This window comes from Gamsiella multidivaricata (genome assembly GCF_025024155.1).
Source record: "Gamsiella multidivaricata strain RSA 2152 chromosome Unknown BC939scaffold_19, whole genome shotgun sequence".
In the NCBI taxonomy this organism is placed as follows: Eukaryota; Fungi; Mortierellomycota; class Mortierellomycetes; order Mortierellales; family Mortierellaceae; genus Gamsiella; species Gamsiella multidivaricata.
In genome coordinates this window covers 191,925-216,043 of record NW_026251727.1, presented here as the reverse complement: position 1 = coordinate 216,043, position 24,119 = coordinate 191,925, and the positions used below count along the sequence as shown (strand labels likewise).

General features: G+C 47.2%; 5 protein-coding genes across 5 annotated transcripts; 2 read left to right on the top strand and 3 right to left on the bottom strand.

Moving 5' to 3' along the window:
* Positions 1-2,686: 2,686 nt before the first annotated feature.
* On the bottom strand, positions 2,687-4,455 carry BC939DRAFT_445762 (alcohol acetyltransferase-domain-containing protein). Its single transcript, XM_051554842.1, has one exon. The coding sequence runs from the start codon at positions 4,331-4,333 to the stop codon at positions 2,810-2,812; it is 1,524 nt and encodes a 507-aa protein (XP_051414140.1). The 5' UTR covers positions 4,334-4,455; the 3' UTR covers positions 2,687-2,809.
* Positions 4,456-4,607: 152 nt separating this feature from the next.
* On the bottom strand, positions 4,608-7,057 carry BC939DRAFT_445760 (phosphatase 2C-domain-containing protein). The gene is made up of 8 exons (XM_051554841.1): positions 6,772-7,057; positions 6,586-6,660; positions 6,365-6,496; positions 6,154-6,230; positions 5,822-5,906; positions 5,461-5,601; positions 5,293-5,358; positions 4,608-5,204 (listed from the first exon to the last, which is right to left on the bottom strand). The coding sequence occupies exons 1-8, from the start codon at positions 6,776-6,778 to the stop codon at positions 4,747-4,749; spliced, it is 1,041 nt and encodes a 346-aa protein (XP_051414139.1). The 5' UTR covers positions 6,779-7,057; the 3' UTR covers positions 4,608-4,746.
* A 524-nt stretch (positions 7,058-7,581) lies between these two features.
* Positions 7,582-10,708, top strand: BC939DRAFT_475462 (uncharacterized protein; the record flags this gene model as incomplete). The annotated part of the gene is made up of 4 exons (XM_051558501.1): positions 7,582-7,708; positions 8,405-8,428; positions 8,530-10,454; positions 10,553-10,708. 4 exons carry the CDS (start codon positions 7,582-7,584, stop codon positions 10,706-10,708), a joined length of 2,232 nt encoding a protein of 743 aa, XP_051414138.1.
* Positions 10,709-19,448: 8,740 nt separating this feature from the next.
* BC939DRAFT_475461 (uncharacterized protein) lies at positions 19,449-20,784 on the top strand (the record flags this gene model as incomplete). The annotated part of the gene is made up of 2 exons (XM_051558500.1): positions 19,449-20,508; positions 20,636-20,784. 2 exons carry the CDS (start codon positions 19,449-19,451, stop codon positions 20,782-20,784), a joined length of 1,209 nt encoding a protein of 402 aa, XP_051414137.1.
* Positions 20,785-21,267: 483 nt separating this feature from the next.
* On the bottom strand, positions 21,268-23,210 carry BC939DRAFT_475460 (uncharacterized protein; the record flags this gene model as incomplete). The annotated part of the gene is made up of 2 exons (XM_051558499.1): positions 21,268-23,046; positions 23,175-23,210. 2 exons carry the CDS (start codon positions 23,208-23,210, stop codon positions 21,268-21,270), a joined length of 1,815 nt encoding a protein of 604 aa, XP_051414136.1.
* Positions 23,211-24,119: the final 909 nt, after the last annotated feature.

Sequence of the window (24,119 nt, the reverse complement as noted above, 5' to 3'; positions counted from 1 at the left end):
AGACGTACCCATTCTCTACTGTGCATGGCACGTTTTGAAGGTATGGGAGAAGGAGGTCAAGACCAAGACGCCAAAGCTTGCGTCCATTCCAGTTGCACAGAGGCAAACTCACAGAGCAGATGTAAGAGCATTGCCTGTACGCTCTTTGTCTTTTTGATGAGCTGTTTGTCTAATTTGTTCATGCCGTTCCCTACAGATTAGAGCCGATCTTCGCAGCATCTTGTGCCAGAGGAACAAGAGAATAGCCTTGGGCCTCATCAAAGGTTTTCGTGAAAGATGGCGGGAGCATGACATGCTCTTGGGCTACCTGGACAAAAATTACTTTGGTGAAGAGATGCCGGCGCCGCAAGAAGGAGGAACGCCAGTTGAAGAGGAGCAAGATGACAAGGCTACGCTCAAGCAGAAGAATTGGATGGTATGTTATCGCCAAGGGGTGTCGTACTCTAGTATCGATACCAATAACTTCATTGAGTCCTGGCATAACACTCTCAAGCGCCACTTCCTGAAAGACAGGCAGAAACAGCGTGTGGACACAGTCATCTACGTCCTTGCTGTCATGGCCGTACCGCACTTCCAACAGAAATGCATTCACAGCGTTGTCAACGTCGGTCGGATGAGCCCTACCCAGAGAACGGAACTAAAACTCAGTCATGTTGCCGAGAACCATCTCAAGAACAGGGGATCGAAGGGATACACAGGCGACTACATCATGCAGGCCTCAGACACGATACTCCGAGTAGAATCCTTCACGCGCCTTGGAGTACTATACGATATCGAGATTGACTTTAGCAGGGCTACTGGCGGCCATATCATTAGCTGCTCATGCGAATATTTCCGCTCAGAGGCGACTTGCTGCAAGCACATCGCTTTGGTGCAGCTGGAGATGCCTTCTATGAAGTTGTTCAGAGAGGAACCATGGATGTATGAGGAGAAATCCCATTCAGACATGCTCGAGTCAGACCATGAGGTTCCCACGGAACCTGTAGCGCTTTCACTTTCATTGCCATCCTTGGATGCCCTGAGCTGTTCCATTGAACGTTTAAAAGCCTTGGACGCATTAAGGGACACATCTGTACCTTTACCACACAAGGAGCGGATGAGTCTGTCCTTACAGGGAGCACATCAACAAATTCAAGATGTCCTCGATTTGTTTGAAGCAAATTTTCCTCGGAAACAAGGCCACGATCTCAGCAATAAGCGGCAACGACAACACTACTAGAGCTAATGGGGCTTCGATGTACATACAAGGGCGATTTTTACAAACTATAGCAAAAGTAGGGCCTTAGATTCTTCTCATCTGAAATAAAGTTCTACGCACAAAACCAATGCAAGCCGTGGACGAAGAGCAGGGGGCGAAAAGAGAACTTGGATACTGAATTCTTTCGATAGCACAAAACGGCCAGTTGCTATGGCTATACTCACACAAGAGAAGCACCAATGCCTTCAATCGATAGATGTGTCATTCATCTACAAAATAAAAAAAATCCAATGAGTATTCATGACTCTACTCGGAAATAGTACGCAGCGTCGTTTCACGCGAGTTCATTCTTTTCAGAAAACTGCATCCCACCAGTTCACTTGATTATCTCTGTATATATCAATGATATCACTCATAGATATGGAATACAGCTACAGGACAAAAGTCGGATTTAACAAATCCATTCAGTATTCATGGACTTTTTTGACCAGGACATCATCACAAACTTGAGTCATTTTTGGCAACTCAACGCCCTTGTCAATTTTCAGTCTACCATATAGCGCATCCATCCAAGTTAATTTAGGCTTTAATGTTATTTATCAGTTGCGAAAAGATTGAGCCTGTATTCGTGGATTTTATTATGTAACACGATTCTATGTACTAACTGCATGTAGACATTAGAGAACTCGCATCATAAACACGGTAAACCAAACAAAAAGGGCGGTGGGGAAAACAAGGCAGTGTGGCGTGCTCGGTGGTGCCTCCCTAGAAGGGAATTGCACTATACGCCGGACGGAGCACACCACAGACATACTCACCTTGGACAGCCGGAGAAAGCTCTGGGCGCAATCCCATTCAACATCACGGAGGTACAGGGCAGATTAAACCAGGGCTATTGTTTTCTGTCGGAAAAGTCGTACCTTCATCAGATACGCTCAAACTGAATGAGAGACAAACAAGAGACAGAGAAAGAGAGAGAGAGAGAGAGAGAGAGAGAGAGAGAGAGAGGGTTATGAGTGTTCGCAGAATGCTTTGCTGCATAGCTGGTGTCAAGAGGTCAACTTGAGAATGAGTAATGGGCAGAACTATGTGTCCACAAGCGCACAGTCCCAAGAGAGCCACCAACTTTGATCATGTCAAATGAAGCAACACACAGGGGTCAAGGGAGAGAAGCCGTTCAAAGGAAAGTTGTGGCTTTCACATGATGCCCCACGACAGTACGCCATGGACGCAAAAAGTGTCAACGAGTCCATCACCATCTCTGTCGCGCAAAGGTTCGCTAGAAAGAGAATAAAACAAGTTACCAATGAGGGACGCGCGGCAATTGTATTGCAGAGCGTCTGGAATTGCAGGAGGAAAGGAGAGAGGGTGAGAGCGTCTGTCGAAGCGGTTAATGTGAAGCAAGGGGTAAATTGCAGGAGGGGAAAAGAGGAATAGAGAGAGAGAGAGCAAGACAATGAAGAAAGGGAAATGTGCAAATGGAAGAGACGCGACTACTTTGTGGTCATGCCGGTTTATTTGCGCTGCCACAAGGTAAGTCACACAAATTAGCTAAGTCGCGAACTCCCCTGCACAACCTTCCAAGCACCAGATATTATTTGCTGCATTGACTCACTTGCTAGCATGGCCCGAAAGCAGTGCCTCCCGGAATCGATAGTCCTTCCTCTCATGTTCCGTAGCCTCTAACAGAATCCTCTTAAACTCTCTCAAGTACTCTTCCGCACGCTCACGACTCGAAAAAGTCGCCTTCTGCCACGTCCCAACGATCGACAGGACACCATTCGCCGTCGCTGCGCTTAGCATAAAGGCCGAGCCGGTGATCCCGGCAGACTGAGAAAATATTGCATTCTGGATCTTGAACGTAACGGACCCGGGCTGGTCCCATGCCTTGCCGACGTTTGAGATCTCGATGGTCGCGAGTCGACCGTGTTGTTCCTTCGTGACCTGCCCTCGCAAAAAGTCTTCCCATCCACCCTCACGCTTGGGCAGGTACTCGAGCATACCTACATGCTCCAACAGGTGGCGGATGCCTGTGGGCGTAGAGGTGCCTTTAACGATCTGGTTGCGGTAGGTTTGAGTCAAGGCCCAGAAGCCGGTGTCAAGGGAAACCTCGATATCTTTGGTAACAATCGCGGAGGTGTAGCAGCCTTGATCGTAGCGACTAATTGGGGGCGTGATGAGCGGACGAAGAGCGACAGGCGTCGAGAACGATAGCCTGTCCTTGGTCGTCGTGGGCTTCACTCCGTCCTCGACCTTGGACAGGAAGACGGATTTGATGGCGAAATTTGAGGCTGTGAAGAGAATTGAGTTTACAGTGGTATTGTGTGATTTTGCAGCCTCGATAACCTGGAGGGTCTCTTGCTGATTAAGGTACCAGAGGCCAACCTGTGTCTCGTTCAAATCCAGTGTCGCATCAATTTCGCCAGACCAGTATTTAGATTCGATCGTCTTTTTGACAAAAGCCGGAAGCAAGAGTCCCATCGTGGCCTCCTTGAACAGCATGAGAAGACTTGGATTGCAGTTGACGCGTTTTTCGAGATTGAATGGTAGGGGATCGTTCGGAGGGATGACCATGGTTGGTAGATCTAGTTCTCTGGAGGAAGTTTCAGAGGCCTGGATGTTGAGTCGCTCCACCAATTGCTCGGTGAGTGCCATTGCAGAGCGGCCGTCACCGATAGCATGCTGAAAGTTATAGAGGAGGTAGAAGGAATTGTCCTCCTTGACATGGGCTACAACAATATGCCAGAGTGGGACCTCAGTGTTCAAGTAGTCGAATGGGAGATTGTGCTCATACTCGAGGGTTTGCACGATATCGTTTGGTTGCTGAATCGAGGTGACACGGACAATCTTGGACAAGTCAACCGAGGGCATTCTCAAAAACGTCGGCTTTGCGGATCGATGTTCACCAATTACGAGCGAGAGTACTGGGTGTTGCTGAATAAGCCAAGTCAGAGGTCCAGCGAGAAGTCTGAGCCATTGAGTCGCATCAGTGGGCAATTGGGTCGTGTGTGCTCCCTCGCTTGACTGAAGCTGCAGACGTGTACCAACCACTACATTAAAGTAGGTCCCCGCGTTGGCCCTTGCAAGATTGTAGCGCTCAAGATTAGCAACTTCACGGATAGGAGTAAAAACCATGTGTAAGGGTATAAGGAGGAGGGCGGTGATGAGGAAAGCGAATGAGGATCCAGATGAAGAGTGAGATGAACCCAGTCGGTTCAAGCGAGGGCTGTAGCCAAAGTAGGTTATGACTGATTCTCTTGGTTACACAAAGAATTTGTCGAATTGCCCCTTGACCAGGGACCCTGACCGGACCACGCACAAACAGCGCAGCAAGCAGCATCCGATCCACTGCTACATCATACGCCATAGACTATAGACATAGCTGTTGGCATTAGTGAACTCTCTCCTATTTTTCTGCGAACCCAGGTTTAATGAAAGCGAAAGATAAAGCAACCCTATGGCATGACAATAAAGGAAAAAAAAGAAAATAAACCCGTTGGATGGCGAATGTCCGGTTCCCTACTCTCGCCGTTCGCCTTCCTGATCGCCTACACCACGCTCGTCTTTTCTTCCTTCTTCTCGTCGTTGAGTGTTGATGGCTCAGTCGCCGATGGTTTTTCGTCCACCTTGGATCCTTCCTTCGCCACGCCCTTGGATTCCTCGGCCTTGCTGGTATCTGTCGACTCTGATGTCTCCGTCTCTACTATCTTCTCCTTGAAGGTCTCTGGATCCTCATCTCCGTTAGCCCTGACGCTGGAATCTGCGGGTCCGAGACGAATGGCGACACGCTGGGCAATATGCTCGTACCACTCTTCCAGCGTCCTTCCGTTCAGGAGAGCGACGATGACCATCGTCATGTTATCACACCCCACACCAGTCATGCCGCTGTCTGACGCCAAGCAGTGATCCATCGTCTTCTCGCACAGGGTCTCCAGAGGAACTTTGTCAGCAATACCCTGGCGAACAAATGTCACCACCTCCTGAGAAGACATACAGTCCCAGATACCTATTTTGAGAACCATAAATTGTTTGTGTTATTTCCAAGGTTCAGTAGCACACGAGCAAGGGTAATCGGATACAGAAATGTGGCGTACCATCACAGGCCAAGACAAGGAACTCGTCTTTTTCTGTCAACTTGTGCTCCACAATGACGGGATTTGCTGTAATATCAGATGTGAATATTGAACAGCAAAATTAGAACTCGAGCTTCATCCACAGCGCTGCCCCTTTGCATCAAGCAAGATAATCCAGAGTCCACTCACCGGTCACGATCTGGTCGTCAGGTCCGAGGGTCGCATTCATCTTGAATTCGAAATCGCCCAATGCACGGGACAGGGCAAGGCTACCGTTCACTCTGCCATACTCCACAAATCCGCCGGCCGCAACAATACGCCTTGACTCCTCTAAGTAGTTCATACAATGCAGATGAAAGTTGGGTGAATGTTCCGGCTAAAGTCTGTTTAGGTCGATCTTCTCAAGCAGAAATAGGGCAATGGTACGCTGCAGATGCTATCGATCTTCCATGCACACATTAATTTGAAACGTCGTGTTGGCATGCCCCCCCGAAATTGAATCGCACTAAAGTGCGTGCAATTCATTCTCCGTCCGGCCTGCGCGTTGTACCTTTGTTAACAGGCTTGTGATCGTTGGACAGAGCGATAGCAGTTCCATCGCTTCCTAGGACAGCGCGCGAGTCTCCAGCATTGCCCTAGATACAGGCAGATGCCGAGGAATGGGACAAAAATATGCGCATTAGCCATCTTATCACCTTCTCTATGAATGCCTTACATTCCTGGACCTCATTGTATTCGCCACAATATTACGTCATTGTTCAGTCATGATCAAAGAGGGTTTTTTCCAAGGCTTCATGCCTTCATTTCTCGATGAATGGTACGACAGCAGTTGTTGTAACTAGGACGAACAAATGACGTTTGAAATGCCGGTGCTGAACTTACCACATAGAGAACGTTTTTGTCCGTGAATGTTGCAGTAATGGCCGTGCATCCAGATGAATCTCCACCGTATTCGGGATCTGTCCAAGAAGGGAGCAAACCATGTTAAGAACAGCTATAGCGCAGCGTTGATCCAGATTGCAATCGATATTATGTTCCATGATGCGGCGCTCAATGGATCGAGTCCGTCCAGATCATTTCCAGAATCACATACCAAAGCGCAAAGCCCTGTCCATCTCTAAAAATCCGTTCTTGATTGCGGCCATGTAATCGCCCTTGGCGAATGCCTTGTCGCCGACGATTCTCTTATGCAATCCCTCGCCACTGTATTTGGCTACGTTTGGGCCTATGAAAAGAACATCAGAGAGTAGACAAATGGGGTCAGAACACTAGCTTGGTCCTCAATTGAAGTAACCGACCGATCAATAAACATACCTCCGTGACCATCATAGACGGCAAAGAATGCGGTTCCTTCTGCATCCTCCACATTGAGCAAGGTCGTATGGGCATCTATTTTACGGTCACGATGAGATTGAAAAGTAAAAAAAAAGACGGATTGGTAAGGACAGAGTTATAATTAAGAAGACATATATTCGCATGTTGCATGCCATGTATTCATACCTTCCATGGCTATTAGGTGAGACGGCAATTAAAAAAAGAAAGAAAGAGACAAGGCAGAGCGCGCGAATGGAGTCAAGGATATCATAGTACGCACCAAGGCGTGTATAGGTTTGCAATGGGATGAGCATTGATAGAAATACAACAGAACAAGGAAAAGTCCCCATGGCCATGCGTAAAGAGACGCACTGGCTGACCAAAGCAACGACAAAACAACATCAACAACAAAAAAAGACAGCAGAGAAAGACAAAAAAAAAAAAACCACGCAAAGAAAACAAAGGCCACCAACACAGAGAAGAAACGGAAAGGCGAGAAGCATCCCAATAAAACGACAAAGTCCTGGGATAGACACGATTGGAATGATACTGATTCGCCATCCTTGCATAGCAGAGGCGCCATAGGCAAAGCGCTTGTCATGATCAGCCGACGAGTGCTTTTCGGTGATCGGTGCTGAGAGTGTCTGACCCATGATCTTATTTCGTGGGTGGTGAAGCTTGTCGAGCGGGAGACTTGTTAGGTTCGCGGAAAGGAAAGGTGGGTTGATTCTGGGGTGTTTGATGAGGGAGGTGGAGTAAGAGATGAAGAGTTGATTCAATCAGTCAGACGCGCGAAACGGAAAGGGTGGCCATCAGGATTATTCGAAAAGGTCACATCTCTGCTTCTCTGCTGCTGTTGAAAGTGGGCAGCTGAGCCCTGCAGGCCCTGGCCCAATATAAGGTGCTCCTTCTATCCCGTTCATCTGCCTGCACTGGTGAGTCATCCCATGGGACATCATACTGATCACCGTCCGTCCATGTAGTCGAATGCATTATATGACTCTAGTGATCCCAGGTTGTGTAGGGGAAAACGGTGTCCGGCTGACTCAGGTCACTGTGCCTGTACTTTTGTTGGAGTCGCGTGCTTGTCCTCCTTTTCTCAGTGACGAATTGAACATTCAGCGTACGTCTGGATTGCGTAGGGGTACAGCTGTCGTATACGTGGACAACGGAATACAGACACCCAGAAGAAACGCTGTAGGGCCGTGTTATGGTCGTGATATGGTCGCGGTGGGGTCGTGGTGTGGTCGTGGTGTGGCCGTGTTATGGCGGTGTAGCCCTCCTCCTTCCCTCCTTCCCTCCTTCCCTTCCCCCCATTCTCTCTGTTGCTGCGAAGACGATCCTGAGCTTGGTGCTGTCTTCTTGTCGATGAGCCCTTGAAACTTCATCCTTATGCTGGGTGGATCATGAGTCGCAGGCCGTACTTTATTTCCACTATATGATTCTTACATTATTGGTGCCGGAAGACGTTGAGGGATGAGGGAAGGGAAAGAGTATGGGAAAGTTGAGAAGAAAGAAAGACGTTTGCTCGCTCGCTCTCTCTCGTACGCGCGTTGTCATGAGTAGACTTGCACTCTGTAATTGCACGTTTGGGGTCAGTCGCCTGCAGGCACTCGCCCCATTTTTGCTTTGGTCCTAACCCATCATATTGTTCCACACTGACTAGGACCTTGCTTGTTAAAGCACTAGTCTCTGCAAAGGATCTCGCTTCACCACCAAAGCCCAATCCACCCATCACCCCCGCCAGCAGTAACAGTAGCAGCTGCAACAACTCTAACGGCAAACAGCACTACACCCACTACATTGCAATTTCACACAGCCAACCGCATGGGTCTAAGCAGAGGTAAGTTCTCTTCTTTCGACACCTACACACCTACCCAGTCTTTGTCAATGGATTCATCTCACCGACCCACTTTGACTCTTCTTTGACCTCCTTTATATTAGTTGACCGACTTGGGGAAGCGGGTCTCGCGATGGGCAAATGGGATCACTCGACTCCTACCTCGACTCATCGTCACACACCTGACTTGTCGACTTCAGGGAACAACGAAGGATGGGGCTTTGAGTTTGATATGGAGGCCATGGCGCGCGACGCGGGAACAAGGCATGATCGATACCAGGATGAAAGGAGCCGCGGTGTTAATTATAGCGACAGCTGGTTCTCGCCGCGCGGCAGGAAAGACTCTGACGAATATGATGCACATGATGTATCTCAGGCTGATGCTGATCAGGAGGATTCTGAATACCAGGAACATGACTGGAGCACAGCAACGCAAGGCGGAACCGATAACCGGTATACTCATCACCAATGGTTTACAGGCAATAACGATGAAGGAGACTCGTACGATGAGAAGCAGAAAGAGGAGGAAGATCAACGGCCGCATGCGAATGATGTCGAGGAGCTCGAGGACGTGTGGGATGTGCGTGGGACGGTGCAATGGGAGGTGGATCCGGCTCAGGATGATGACGAGGAAGAAGAGGTGGTCTTGGACGAATTGACGAGGTATTGGGCAACACCTAACGTGTACGACGTTTTTCGACCGAAACCGAAACGCACCCAATTGACGTTTTCAGAGCGGATGCAGACATACGACGGCGATAACTGGGGAAGAGCGCCAGACCCTGTTATGACTTATGACGGCGGATACACGAGCGACGTTCTGATCGAGCAGAGCAAAAGAGAGTTCTGGGTCAAGCGTAATGGCGAGTGGTTTCTTTTGAACAAATCAACAGACACCAGGATTAGCCATCAAGGTCAACAAAGCCCACAAACCCAACAAATTCATCAGAGCCATCAAAGTCATCAAGGTAACCAAGGTCACCAAAATCATCAGGGTCATCAAAGCTCTCTCGGTCATCAAAGACATCAACAGCGAAACTTGAACCAAAGGGACGAGGGCTCGCCTATCGAGGATGACAGCTCACGCAGCGATGGCGAGAATAGTGGGTCACACAGCGATGGCGGGGTCGACGAAGAGTTTTCGCTGCAGCCTTACGACTTCGAGAAGGAGGGATTCGTCGGTGAGGAGGATTGGAAAAGGCCCAGGAGAGATCCAGTTAATGGGAACAAAGTGAAAGCCTCTATGCCAGCAAACATCAGATGTGTTGATGATGAAAAGACAATTCTTCCGACGAATACCGAGTTAATCGATCTTGAGGAGACATCCACACCAACAAACACCATACCAGGGAGCGAGCCGGAGATGTCGACCTTAACCTATAATAAGGGAGCAATTGGGTTACTGCTGGACTTGGACTTCGACGACACAATGACTGGCACCATGGCCTTACCTGATAGTGTCATGAATGCTGCAGCTGAGAATCTCTCGACAGCACCGCCGGCTCACATTGACAGCACTATCGAGGCGCTTGGCGGGCTATCGCTGCATCAGAAAGTACCTAATGCCTCCCAGCCCAAAGTGTTACCTTCTCAGGATCTTCTCATCGATCTGGATACCAAGGAGTTGTCTAGTCCCGTACAACCTTTAATCGATTTGGATTCAATGCCTTCTCAGCCAGCTGTTAGTCTCACTTCTCCCATGAAGTTGGATTCTCTGGCCTTGCCCGCCGCCCAGGAACCTCGAGCCATCTCTAGTGACTCTCTAATTGAATTTGCAAGCCCTCATGAATGGCTGAATCAAATAGCAAAGAAGAACATGGAGCAGTTCCAAGAGAGTATGGTCGCGCACAAGAAGGAGTGGGTAGCCTTGATGGAGAAACAGGAGCAGGACTCCAGGAAACTGGACGAATTCATTCGGCACCACAGTGATGCAAAAAAAGCACGAAAGCCTAGGGGCCGCATACCAGTTTCGCTCAGTATGCTCATAGAGACCAGGGATTTCGGACAGCAGGAAATCCGGGTCACCGAGGTACGTTGAGTGGCGCTGAGACTGGGAAAAAGTATCTGCGTCGCACAAGTTGCTTTCAGCAGAATGACTGACCCTCAAAACGTCCGAACATCTGACAGAATGACGATCTCAAGGTCTTGGTCGAGGACTTTTGCGCAAAGTACCAAATGCAGTCGTTCGAGATGGCTATCTGGGTTACTGTAGCTGACGCCCTCAAAAAACAGAAAAAGATGTTGCGGAAACAAAGCAACCAGCAGACCGGAGCATTGATCTGATTTTGGCAGACTACGCCATCTAACAATAATAAACCATCGCTTTTACAACGAGAATGGATACGCGATATACTTGCTTTTGAATGCCATTTTGGTAAGCTATACCACCAAGGCTATGCCTCTCATGGGCATGATAGAAATTTCAAACTAGCCCATTTAAATAACCGTAACTGCAATTAAAACTGGTCCTCGACTCTTTGTTTTTTCATTTATTCTTTTAAGGTAAGTGTATGTCGGGGCTCACGGCCGCGACAATTTTCACCAACAATCGAGTAAAGGAAAGAAGATTGCATTATTCCTGCAGCCCAGTTATTTTCGTCCGAACATTGATGTAAACTCGTACTTTCAGGAGAACCTACCGTGTATTATTTTTGTATTTTATTTGCTTTTTTTCGCCTCCAGATGTTGGAGTTGCGCATAAACTATTGCTGCCAATGGCTGTAAGTGCATATGGATACACTTAGACGCAGAGAAGGGCCCGGTAGCTGTGCTGCAGTCTGGAAAGCACCGTGAAATCCAGGAAGACGCGGCGGAAAATATGGCGTTCTGTGTTCTTTTGATTATATTTATCGCATCCTCCACGGGTTACAACATAGGTCTGTTGACTATCAGAAGGGGGGTTTCTCTTTCTTCAACAATTGATGCCATGTCGGGTCACTTTTTTCATGAAGACACACGAACCGATGGACTTCTCTTTCCGTCAAGCATTCGTCTTGGAAATAAAACTCGGAGTTAAGGATCGGCACACAACAAAGAGTGTCAAGGACAATGCTTCGTTTTATTTGTCGTGTCCAACTTCCAAAAGGCTGATATATCGAAGATGTCTATAGCAACGAGGGCAAAATAGACTATCACAGGCAATTTTTTTCCTACTCATTTCGTACCAGTAATGCGTATCACCGTGTGTCGTGAAAATTAGTCAAGGATGGGGCATCTCAATGCAACATAAACCGGCCTTTCAGCTTTGGATGGCGACATGGAATTACAGATTGGGTTAGAAGCACAAAAGTAGGCACCAGCGCGCGATCTTGCGAAAGAGAGCAGGACAATGCGGGAGAGCGAATTGGTTTAATACTTGGTATAACCGTATGCTGTCTCTGTTGGGCAACTGAGTGATCTAACAAGGTTCTCTGAAACAAAAACACAGCAGAATAAACATATCTTTGCCCACGGGGCTATCTATTCGCCTGTTTATTTTTATTTCATTAAAACTCGCCTTTCTCCCCTATCCTTGCCTTGGAATCGAAAGAAAACACAGTGCGGTCCATTAAATAAACTCTCCTTGTCGAAAACAAACTTCAGCAACTAGCACCTCGCTCTCAAGGTCCTTCGCAGTTCCCTTGAAAAGCCCCAGTGTCCGTGTTGGCGCTGTTGCGGAGCCCCTCTGCTGTAGAATCGAATTTAGAGCGTTACTTCGCCAGAGATAAGAAACGTCTCATTAAAGAATAACTTGAACTCTGAGATTCGTTTATCGTGCACTGGACTCGCAAGAAAATTAAGGAAAATGATGGCAGCGTTCCCTTATAATCAACTGATTTGAACAGAAAGTGGCGAGGCATTAGCTCGAGACATTTGCCAACATAAACGACTCCAGGACGCGTTTACAAATGAGAGAGTAACTGATTTCGATTATATCCTTCATTGGCTCCTACACACGTTAGCACAATGCCTATCCGATGTTTCTTCCGTCAACATCTATATTGCAAGTTGAACTGCATACGTACTCTTTCCCAATGTAGACTACTAATTGCAGTTTTTCAGCGCGACATATACAGTCTAGTAGGACCCGTACCACCTTGTCCGCTCCAGCTCCTCTGTATATGTAAAAGGCGAGCGGACACCTGCTCGTTTGTTGTTGTTCACGATGTGATACAGCAAAAAGAAAAATGGCCATCTGAAGATATCCTTGTCGACATCGCCCAACGCGGCATGCAAGCATCAACTGCGGCTGGATTTCAGGTAATATAGGTATGCTTGGACCATAAGGCATGATAAAAAAATTGTAGGGTGGAGAGGTGATTTTACGAGCGCCCATCGAATCCGCTTAATATATAAGCGCTCCGCACAAGAAAGTAATGTAGATAAAATGGACGACAAAAAAAAAACGATTATTCCAGCCGAATATCTTTGAACGAGCAACTCGATTTTTCAAGATGATTTGTGTCACAGAGCATCCAGAAGCTTTTAGTCTGAAAACATGTGTTTTTTACTCAGGCTTCATCAAATGATACCATGCTGGAGATGTCTCTCCCAGTCCCATTCCGACGTCCATCATGGCATCAAGCCGTGTTGGCAGGTACGCGGACGATATAAGGATCAACGGAGGATGCGTAACATCATGCAAAAAAAAAAAAAAAAAACCCCCCTCCCAGCGTCCCTCTCCTCACGAGCTATTAAAATGCATAAAGGATCCGGTCCATGGATGCAGTCTAGCTTTTTGCCAAGCAATTCGGCCTGCAAGTAAGCAAAAAACAAAAGAGTTTAGGGGATTAATGCATAACAGATGTTTGTACCAACTGAGGCAGATGACCATTACAGCGAGAGGCCACACCTGGTGGTTTCCTCTGTATTTTCTAAGGCTCCTGTAAAATGATGATATGAAAGGGGGAGTGCAGTTGAGAATCCTTGTTAATAATAATAATAAAAAAATAAAAAAAAAGGAATGTAATGAACGACCTCACAGTAAAAAGCTTGTGCACACACATTCTGACTGCACTAGACACATTCTCTAAATGCACGCCTTCAGACGCAGGATCTAAAAGTTAGCTAAAAATGAGCTGGCGAATCACAGTTCGCAGATCGGGCAAGTCCATAGAATTGGATTTGAATAACCTAAGTGCGGTATAGTCATACTTTCACGAGAACGTCGTACAACCATCTCTCATTTTCTGACCTTATATCGAAGGTGATAGAGGCTCCTTTACGCGACGATGCCCTTTGTTGTTCCCAGTAGGAAAACAGCAAGCCTGGCTTTTTAATTTTCGATAGCACCGAGGGTGGTCTATGCTGGATGCATGCACCCTAATCACAGGTAAGGTGCGTTTCGTATGTTCTTGATACTCTATCCTTATTTGGCCGCTTAGTACTTTGATCTTCACTCCTTTATGCATAAGAGCCAAACTTCGATAGTAAAGTTAGCTGACCACACGCGTCCACATAATGACTTATCCGCTAAAAAAATCATTCTTGGATGTATCACTTTTGTTCATAAAGGATGGAAAACGGGCCAAAGAAGGCCATCACCCAAACAGCCCTTCCTCGAGATTGGTCAGGTAATCGAACTGCACGAAGTTTAGGCGCGGATTGTCGCCTCAAAGGATAGACTAACCAGATCTGCCTGGTAAAAATTCACCATGATTGATCCTCATAGTTGCATGTTGATCATACACCTTGGAAGCATGTATACGCCTTCCAGCCCATTCGTTGGTGACATTACAAGCAATAGCTCCTCTGGCGTCGATTTCAAAGCTTCATCCATACTCCACAAACTATGCACACTAGCCGTTGCTGTCGGAGGGAGGCGGTCTGCGTGATGGTCTGCGCGTTTGTGACACATGGCGAAACGATCCGTAACTACCACCACATCAAATTCCCCTCACTCTCCCATGTCCTGAATGGAAAATACAGGTTTGAGGCAGCCTGGGAAGCATGCCATCCTAATCGAGGGCTCGAGGGTCTTTGCGTCTTTGAGTTACTATGTGTACTAGCTATCCCTTTAAGTTGAATAGGACTCAACATCAAACGAAGTTTCGACGTAAACATATGATAATGTTTTCAATATTGATGACTTCGTAGACCAACTTGCCTTCCTGAAGACTCGAGCCTTGTCCTGTCCAAAAAAAATATCAAAAAAAGGACCAGTGACCTCGCTGCAATTTTATTGATCCAGCTGCGCTTTTGCATTTTGCACAATAAAGAATGTTCTAATCGTCTTATGTGATTTGCGACCCAATTGTGGACTGTGCTGCCTTCTCATGGACAGAGCCCCGTACAACAATGGCTTAACAATCACGTTTGACTGGTGTCACCGGGTAAATGAACATAGGTCAAGCGGGGAGTGTGGACCTCATGGTACTTCATTATTGTCGATCACTCTTGGCCTTTTTTATTTCGTCATGGGCCTCAGTGTCTCAAACATACTGAAGCGTCTATCACTGATAAATGCGAAATGAAAAGGGAACTGGCCACGTGCGACTATTCGAACTAAAGAAAACAAGCAGTGCACCTGCAATTTAACTGACAAGATGAATAAAGGATTCTATTCTACCATGGAGGAACAGGGATGGGGATTATCCACTGTAGAGATGGCAAAAAGGAAGGAAGAAAAGGGAGAGCAAGAGAGCAAGAGGGGGATTCGATCTGCAGAATGTCTTATTTGCATTAGTGCCATGGTAGCGGCAGGTTCAGTGTAATTTGACCAATATCCTTTTCTGGATTTCAAGCTAGGCTCGATCGACTACGGACGTGTTTCTGCGCACTAAAAGAACGCGGACTATAATTGCACAACAGTGTGAAAGTCTGGATGTCTGTTGTATCAACCTCCGTGGCAATGTCATTCATCACTCTATGCTCCCTTTCTTCAATGCATTCGAGTACAAGGAAGGTGCTACGCGTAGTGCTGTTCTGTATCACCTCGCATTGAGGTGACAAACTGATTTACGCGGTATATAGAACGAGAAAGCTGCGCCTAGCCTCTTCTGAGAGTCTTTGAGACAGGTGGCAAGAAATAGAGACATGCGTGCACAATAGAAAGAAGTACAGATACTATAGAGCGACACCCTCAAGGCTGCAGTTTCGAAATGAGTGAACGTGATCCTAATCCCACGAGAGATGAAATGAGATCTGATTCCGCTGATCTGGACCAAAAACTACCAAAAACTACCAAAAACTATCGACGTACAGCATTGCCGTGAGTCATAACTCTGGATGAAAATAAAAACGCCAAGAGCTAAGCGACTCCATCTAGTTGGCTTCTGCTTATGCAGGCAGTACTATTTGCTGTCCGCACATCCACCTGAAACGAAGAACTCTTTTTCTCCTACCTCCGCACTCTGTCCAGTATACTTGATGGCCTCGAACGCTGCTGGCGCCTTCATTTTCGACAAGTAATTAGGATCCAGGTCCTTCACGATCTTACTACTTATCCTTCCCCAGCAGTAGATTCAGATAATTTGTTTCCAATAGCTTGAGCATGGAATGCACGTCCTGATTTGATTTAGGAAGTCTCAGTCCGGGATAAGGTATATGTATATGGTCTTGTTTTATGTTTAGCTTCGCGTGGATGGTGTATCTGCGAATTTGAAATTTTTTTTTGGTTGCACTTTGACTCTAATTGGCTGATTGCTCCAAATTCATTCCCTAAGTGCAATTGTCGTTATAATTGCCAAGGGCCAATGTAGAGGACCACCAGACTTGAGTATTTTCATCCGACGCTTCCATTCGGTTCATATGACCCGCTTGTCGACTGCAGCTTTTGAAACATAGTCAAGGCGCGCTGAAATCCGTGGAAACGCAAATAATGGAAACCGGTTGCTTTCGCGTTGTAGAAAATGAAAGTGTATAGTCAGTACAACTGACTGTCGATGATATCCAATACTGTGTACTGTCAAAGACCTTGAAACGGCATTCTCTATATTCTTTATACTTCAGAGTTCATGCTTTGGTTAGGGACCACCTCTGGTTACTGCTTTCTTCAGTTGCAGCGTAACAAATAATCATAAATACATTTATATCGACTTTCAACCCGAACCTTGTTGCTTCACCCCAATATTCACGCCATAAATCATTTCACATCCCTTGTAGCAGGGAAAAGAGAGATGCATAATGCGCTTATCCATACTTCTAGTTGTATGTTTGCAGCACTCTAAGCATTTATGGCCGATGGGGTTTACGAATCCATTGATGCTGTACCTTATAGCAATGAATATGGTTGATGTGGCTCGGACCTAAAGGTTCCTCGATAACGATTTGCAACAACCGGATAGCTGGGTTTGAAGAATGCACAAGCTCATATATGTTTTGTTGTGATTGGGGATGCAGAGGATTTTCGTCGCCGTGGTTAGACAGGACGGAGCTAACATTGGTCACATTCAATCATAACCACATCTAGAACTAGAAAGAATCTGACATTTACAGAACCTAATGTGATTCTCACCCCTTTGTGGTTGGCACTGTCAAAAACTTTCCAATCGCTAGTGTAGCTCTTGGGGCGCTAGCTGTAGGAGGTGCCAAGATCAAGTACAGAGTACAGTACCCTGCCCGATACTAATATACGCAGTTTAGGGGGAAGCATATCTAGATTAGACAGCACAGATTATCGAGGACTCATCTAAAGCACTCTGCACCCCCTCCTATTTTTAATATCTTGGAGACTCCCGCAAAATGCCCACTTCTTTGAGGCTCTGTTCGACGAAAAAAAAAAAAAGAAAAAAAGAAAGGCAACTATAAAATTAGGATAGATCTAACTTTCTCCAACGCTTACTAATCCCATCACCAACCGGACAAAAATCCTCACTCATTCCTACGCAACGTTTGAATAACAAAGAAAAAATAGGCGACCTAAGGAGGCCTATGCTGCGTGTTCACGATGTGCGGACGTTTTTATTAAACGTCTCGGTAACGTTGAGCCTGGAGGCTGAATGTAGTGGTTAGGTGTGAGATAATATTGTAAGCGGAGCGCGTATATCAAACACGTTTTATTCAATGGTTCATCGAAAGAAAGCACTGAGATTAGAAACCTTGCACTTGTGGAACTTACGTTAAATTCTGACAGCTCTTCTATTATAACAGGTATTGAGTTGGATTCATTACTCTCCACCGTGTCCGTTGTCCATTTTTGCAATTGTCGACCCAGACCAGCCAGCAAGATGGACGGGCACAACGCAAACATAAAGTCAGATATCAAGACAAACACACGCACGCAAATACAGAGACATATACACACCAACACTGTATTCAACAGGCACAGGCAGGATCCTTTTGAAGGAAAGAGATGGCGATTACGATAAAGCCGTCGTTATTTTTCTTCCTGTACCTGCTGTGTGCGTGTGTCCTTGTGTACACGAGCATGACGAGCCATTCGGGTATTTGATTCATTGCTGCTTCTATGCCTGTGTTATATATACGTTTCTATTCGATGCGGGGTGCCAAAGAAGTGGGCGAACTGACGCTCTGTCCATTAAACTCCACAAGATCTACTTCGCCAAAGCTGCAAATTCTGTAGCTCGATTAAACATGTTGTGCCTATGTACATTCCTTCAAGGGGCGGGGAATAAGTAAACTAGTTTACTTCCATTATAAGTATGGTTGATTTCGTCCGTCTCTCCAGTTTAGTTTCTTGGTTGGTAGAATCGCTGGCTGATTCAACTCTGTGCAATGCAGGCTCGGAGACACACCTTCCGCTATTCAATCGCACTTTGACTCTTTTACTTATTTTTCCATCCTTTCAATTAACTTGGAACTGTACAGTAGACCCTTAGTCCAAGCATCCGCATTGGCTTGCGGATACGAACAACGAACAGGGCCTTCTACTTAAAAGGCAACAAGTACCCTGCTCAAATGCTTTTTTTTCTGCCTTTTCTTGCTTATACTGCATGCTCGCTGCCTCTTATACTCATCGCAATCTTTTGTACCGACTCTTCTCCTACAACCATTTCGTTTCTCTCTGTGCCGCCCTCTTCTCCTCGCTCTCACCCATGACGTTGTGTTCCTCCAGCTAGTTTGCTTTTTTTTTTTTTTTTACACTTTTGGCAAACATCTCGTCCTTTTAACTGTTGAGGTGCATAGCTGAACCACTCTAGCCAAGGCGATTACTTGATCCTAATACCTCAAGAGCTCGTTCACGTGCTTACCCACGCTAGAATTGTGTAAACCCCTTTACATCATTAAAGGTCTCAATAGCCTCTTGGGCCTTCTGCTGTATAGCCGGTAAGTTAAAACGACTGTCTACGTCAGAAAATAGGCACCATGAATCATCAGGATAAGGAGCTGGGAATACGCACATGTTTTGTTAAATCATGCTATATCTCCCGCGATGTGATTGTGCATTGCTTTTATGACCAACATATACCGTACCGTGTTGCAATTTTTCCTTCGATGGAGCGGCCAGAAATCCTGGTGTGATTGTGTCACCGAGCAGCGCCATGGATACTACATCTGAACATACGCTCATCCCTCGAACACCTCCGTCTCCAGAATTGCTATCGACCTATGTCAGTCTCCAAGCTGGGGACCGCCTGGCTAAGAAGCCCACCCACATGATATTTTCCCACTTTTGAACTGCCAGATAATTGAAGCATAATATTTCCTCACAGTCAGAACTATTTTGTGCACCCACGGTTGTTTGTCCTCAAGGATGAGGAAAAAAACCTTCCCATGTGTTATGCCTCTTTCTTCCCACTACCCCTTCCACTTCCTCCGTCCCATGAGTTGTGCTTTCACCTGCGCCTTTTTCCTTGCTACATAAAACCCATAAACTCACACACCCGGCTCGTTTTATAACATACCTTTCTCCTCTTTCCTCCTCAGAGTAGCCTTGTCTTTTATCCAACCGTCCATCTCACCTTTTCGCGGCTGCAGACAATCTACAGCGAACGACTGACCGTTATTCCCGATCCATTTTTGCAACTGAACGCTCACTCGGCACCTCCGGCAGTAACACCCTTGCACTATATCGTGCCCAGCATATGAGAACACAGTCACATAGACCACGCCGCACTACCCTCACGCCACACCAGACCTTACCATGGCGCTCTTCAGCCCTAACGAGCAAATCATGAGTATAATCTCTACAACAGCAGGAGCAACAACTACGACCGCTCCCACCACACTTGGGGCCACACCTCTTTTTTACCGCTCGCTATCTGCACCATCGTACATGCAACTCTCTGATCTCCGCCACAATACCATGCTGCCAAAGCACCTCGTTAGTAACCCGACTCAAGAATATCATTTCAACCAGCAACAGCAACAACAGCAGCAACAGCAACAACAACAGCAGCAAATGAGCGGCCAATTCCAAACTTCGATTGTACAACCAATATTCAACCCAAACTACACAGTCTCCCCTCCCCTCGAAGAGCGACCCTCCGTCCAGTCAGGTCTCAGGCTGTCCGCGATGCCGCCCAGCACCACGCAATACACCTCTCAAGCCCCCATCCACCCCTTCCAAATGGACACCCTCAGCTCCTCCTCTAACATGGAGACTATAGCGCCCTTAAAATCTCCTTTCTACTTCCCCAACGACCCGTTCCCTTGCCAAAGTAATCAAGCCTCTTTTGCTGCACAAGACATGGATGACACCCAAGTAGCCAATGCGCTGATCTCGTACTCCCCCACCTCCTCCCTTGACAGCTCAAGCCCTACCTTTGGTATCAATTCCTCCCCTGGAGTACGATCAATAAGCAGAGTGAACTCGCTGCCGCTGCGTGATTCGGATCTCTCGCGATTCGATATGCCAAAGGATTTCATAGGACATACCATCCCACGACATGGGTCTGTGGGCTCTCTATACCCAGTGACACAGTCGCATGAGCTGCTTGATTCGTCATTCGACGGCGCAGCGCGGTTTGAGTTGAGCACGGCCATGATCCCAAACTCCTCGTCGGATTCTTCGCTCCTGCCGAATCCGATGTTGGATGGAGGTGGTGAAGCTGGGGCTAGGCCGAAGCCGCAGCGTCGCGCGTCGTTGAACCCGGATTCGCAGAGGAGAGTGTTTACATGCATTTTGGATGACTGTGGCAAGCTGTTCAAGCGTTCGGAGCATTTGAAAAGGCATGTGCGGTCCGTCCATACCTTGGAGAAACGTAAGTTTTTTTTTCTTTTTCCTTTCCTTCTGTAAACCTTCTTTGATTGCATGATGAACGCTTGTTTTGGTTAATTCATGTCATGTTAACGCTATTTCGCTATTTTCTTTTCTTTTTTTGCGCATAGCATTCTTATGCTCGCATCCTGGGTGTCTCAAGAGATTCTCGCGCAGCGATAACTTGAATCAGCATGTGCGGATTCATCGCCACGATAAGGAGAAATGCGCACCAAAGATGCCGTTTACGAACTTCACACCGTTTTACCCGCAGCCCTGAGAAAAGAGTTTATCGAACCTCGTCTCGCCATCTGCTTCATCGTGCTTTCTTCTCCTCTTTCCTTTGTATAGCGTCTTCGTAGTCTTTGTTTTGAGATTTCCTTTTTTGCCTTCTGATCGTATTATTCGTTTTTTTTTTTTTTTTTTGTTCTGGTCAGTGCGCGTGCCCTACGCAAATGAAGTAATACGGCGTTGTGTAAGTGCAGGCGCCAAAAAAAAAAAAAAAAAAAAAAAAAAAAAAAAAAAAGAGGCCACATGTATGGCACCTAATAGGTTGTGAATTCCTTGAGTGGACTGATCTCTGAGCGTCAGCTACGAGCTTCTGTCTACAACGCGTCATTGGAACAAAGTATTTATCTGCCCACACCGCCTTTGTTTATTGCCGTAAGTTTGTATTTGGATATGGGCATGGAATTGCAAGTAGAGTACCTTATATGTATAGAAGAAAGAGGTTTCGAAATGTACTGTGAGGTCGCGGCGAGGTCTACGCTTGGATACCCACGTCCTCATAGATGACGTTCAGCATCTCGAGGAGTTCTTCCTTTGACATCCCAGAGACCGAGGCCTTCCTGACAACGGATCGAAGGGACTGGCGGACGCTCTCGTCTGGCAATGCTGCTGCCGCAGTGGTGGCAGTGGCCGTGGCGGTTGTAGTATTTCTGACCAGCAAAGACTTCTCATCATCAAAGCAAGTCTCATAGAATGCAGAATCGGTGCTTGAGATGGCACTCATGGGGGAGGTCGTTGACTGGGGGCGCGACTGCGAATGCGACGACGACGACAACATCAATAACATGGGGTTATCATCTCCGTGGTCGAATGACGATGGCGACTGATAACTTTGTTCTTGTGCTACCATGCCCGATGTTATCGCTATAGCATTGGTGTTCGACTTTTTTTCAATGAAGCTGGTACTGGCGGCATTAAGGGCAGCGGTCGTGACCGTGGCTCGGGACGACGTCGAGGAGATCGATGTCGAAAATGATTGGGACCTTGATCTCGAACCAGTGCTCGCGCTCGAGTTCCAGCTCTGAGAATTCGAAGCAGACGCAGACGCAGAGAAATCGTCATCCTCGACAATGCCTGGACGCTGAAAGTTCTCACACAAATGCAGGCTCTCATCATTTGCCTGCAAGCCTAGAGGATGCAGGGCAGCATCGTTCTCGTGGTCACAGCTCTTGTCGTTATCTGCGCCACCATCGACAATATCGTTATCTCGACCTGCTGCGGGGGTGCTTCGGGAAGCAGCACTCTCGTCTTGTCCGTGGTCGCCATCTGTGACCAGTTTCTCAAGAAGTATGGTCAGAGTCGTAGGATCGACCTGGCCAGGATCTGCCACAGCAGCAGGGATGACAGCGGGCTTGGAGGATTCTGGTACACAGGCCAAGATCCGTCTGGTTTCGGATCCACCCCCATGACTCTCGTGACCTTCATAAACTGGAAGGTCCAGAGGATGATGATCATGCTCCGGCTGCTGTTTCTTGCCCTTGTCCGATTGGGTTTGTTCCTCCGCGTACTTCCCCCAGTACTCCTCATCATCATCGTCGTCCTCTACATTGGCGGCAGCGGCGGTCGATACGAAGCCTCGCGCAAACCCCTTGGACGAGGACCCCTCAGTGGGAGAGTCCTCTGGGTCTCCATATTGACCCCAATAGTCATCATCGGAATCATCGTCGTCGTTCAGGTTGGCAGGTTGTGCAAGTGTGTGTTGTTGTGGTAATGGAGGTGCTGGTATCGGGGAGGCCACCTTCAAGGGCTGATAATGATGACAGCCACTTAGAAGCGTCCACTGGTCCAACAAGTCCTTCTGAGGAAGGACTATTAAGTGATGATACTTCCAGGTAGCCACTTCACCATTCCTACCTTCCTCTGTCCCTGCAGCCTCTGCCAGCAGCACGATTCCCCAAAGGTCATCCAAAGAGACGAGATTCCCCACCGGAATCAAGGCCTGAACGGTCTCGGAATCGAGATCTCGTCGGAACACGGGTGCAGTGTCCCAGGAGGAGCAATTCACGATCGCAGTATCAGGCGGCGCGAGAGGGGATTGGTCTGGAGACCAGCGTTCGCGCATGGATTCCAAAACCTGAGTCTGTTTGGCTTCGAAGGCAAATGACGAGGTTGAACCTCCGAGCATGAGGAGATCTTTAAGATTAGAGCCATCTGGACGAGCGAGGTAATGGAGTCGCTGCTTGAGCGGCTCGGAGGCCCAGGAGGCGAGATCGTGATAGCGCTGACAAAGGTGGGCCCTGAGGACTTCTTGTGCCTAATGATTAGAGTGCATGTAAAATGCATGAGTGGAGTGTGAAGAGGACGCTAATTGGAGATATGGATATGGATATGGATATGGATATGGATATGGAGGGGGTCTGAGGGCGAATAATTGAAGGTTACCATGGCACGAGCAGACTCTGTAGATGGGATCTGCATTTTGTTTGGTGTTATCAATTGGAGATAGGTGTCTGTGGAGGGTGAAGACTAAAGAGTGGGGAGTGGGGAGTGGGAAATGTTGATTGCAAAAGAAGGATAACAATAAGAAAAAGAATACAATGAAAAGGGGAGAGTAGGGAGTGTTGGGCGTAACAAAGGAAATGAAAAGAAGGAGAGTGGGGAGGGGAGTTGAAGAATAAAATGAATGGACGAACAAAAGAATGAAAGAGTGAAAGAGAGAAGAAGAAGTGGAGGGGGAGGAAGTGAAGTGCGGAGAAAGAGGGAAAGGGAAATGAAGGTTTGGATCGGACCAACTAAAAAAGGGTGATACAGTGTGGAGAAGGAAAAACATTGCAGGGAAATAAGACGTGTCAATGCTCAACAATCACTGGCCCTATTTCCTTGCAGCTTATCGCGACCGGACATAAACAACAGGACTACTCAATGCACAGGGCAATTGGGTGTCCACCCCAATACAGCAACATTATGCAGATACAGGGCCAAAAGAGTAGATTGCGGGGGTCGAGTCGAATATGGGGTTGTTTGGACAAAGGCTACACCCTACCTTTTTTCTTTCCTCTGGCCCAATGGGTTTCTTATGAGAAGCCTGCGGTCGCTCGTGTCCTTTTGCCACTAATTTTCATATTCTTTTTTGATGAGCACAAGATCAACTAACTGTGTATCCGAGGTAAGCCCCTTCAAGTCTCAAGCCTCATATTACACGCATCTCTAGTTCATGTCATTATTAGCAGTTCAGGAATAGAATATGGATGCAATCCACATGTATGCTTGCGCTCTCGCCTGCTGCGTTTGAAGAGAATGCAAGTTTGTAACTGCGGTTGAGCCCGTGTTCATTTAAGGCGTATTATCATATGTGAGCGTGCCAGCGCACGCACTTGACTGAGCACG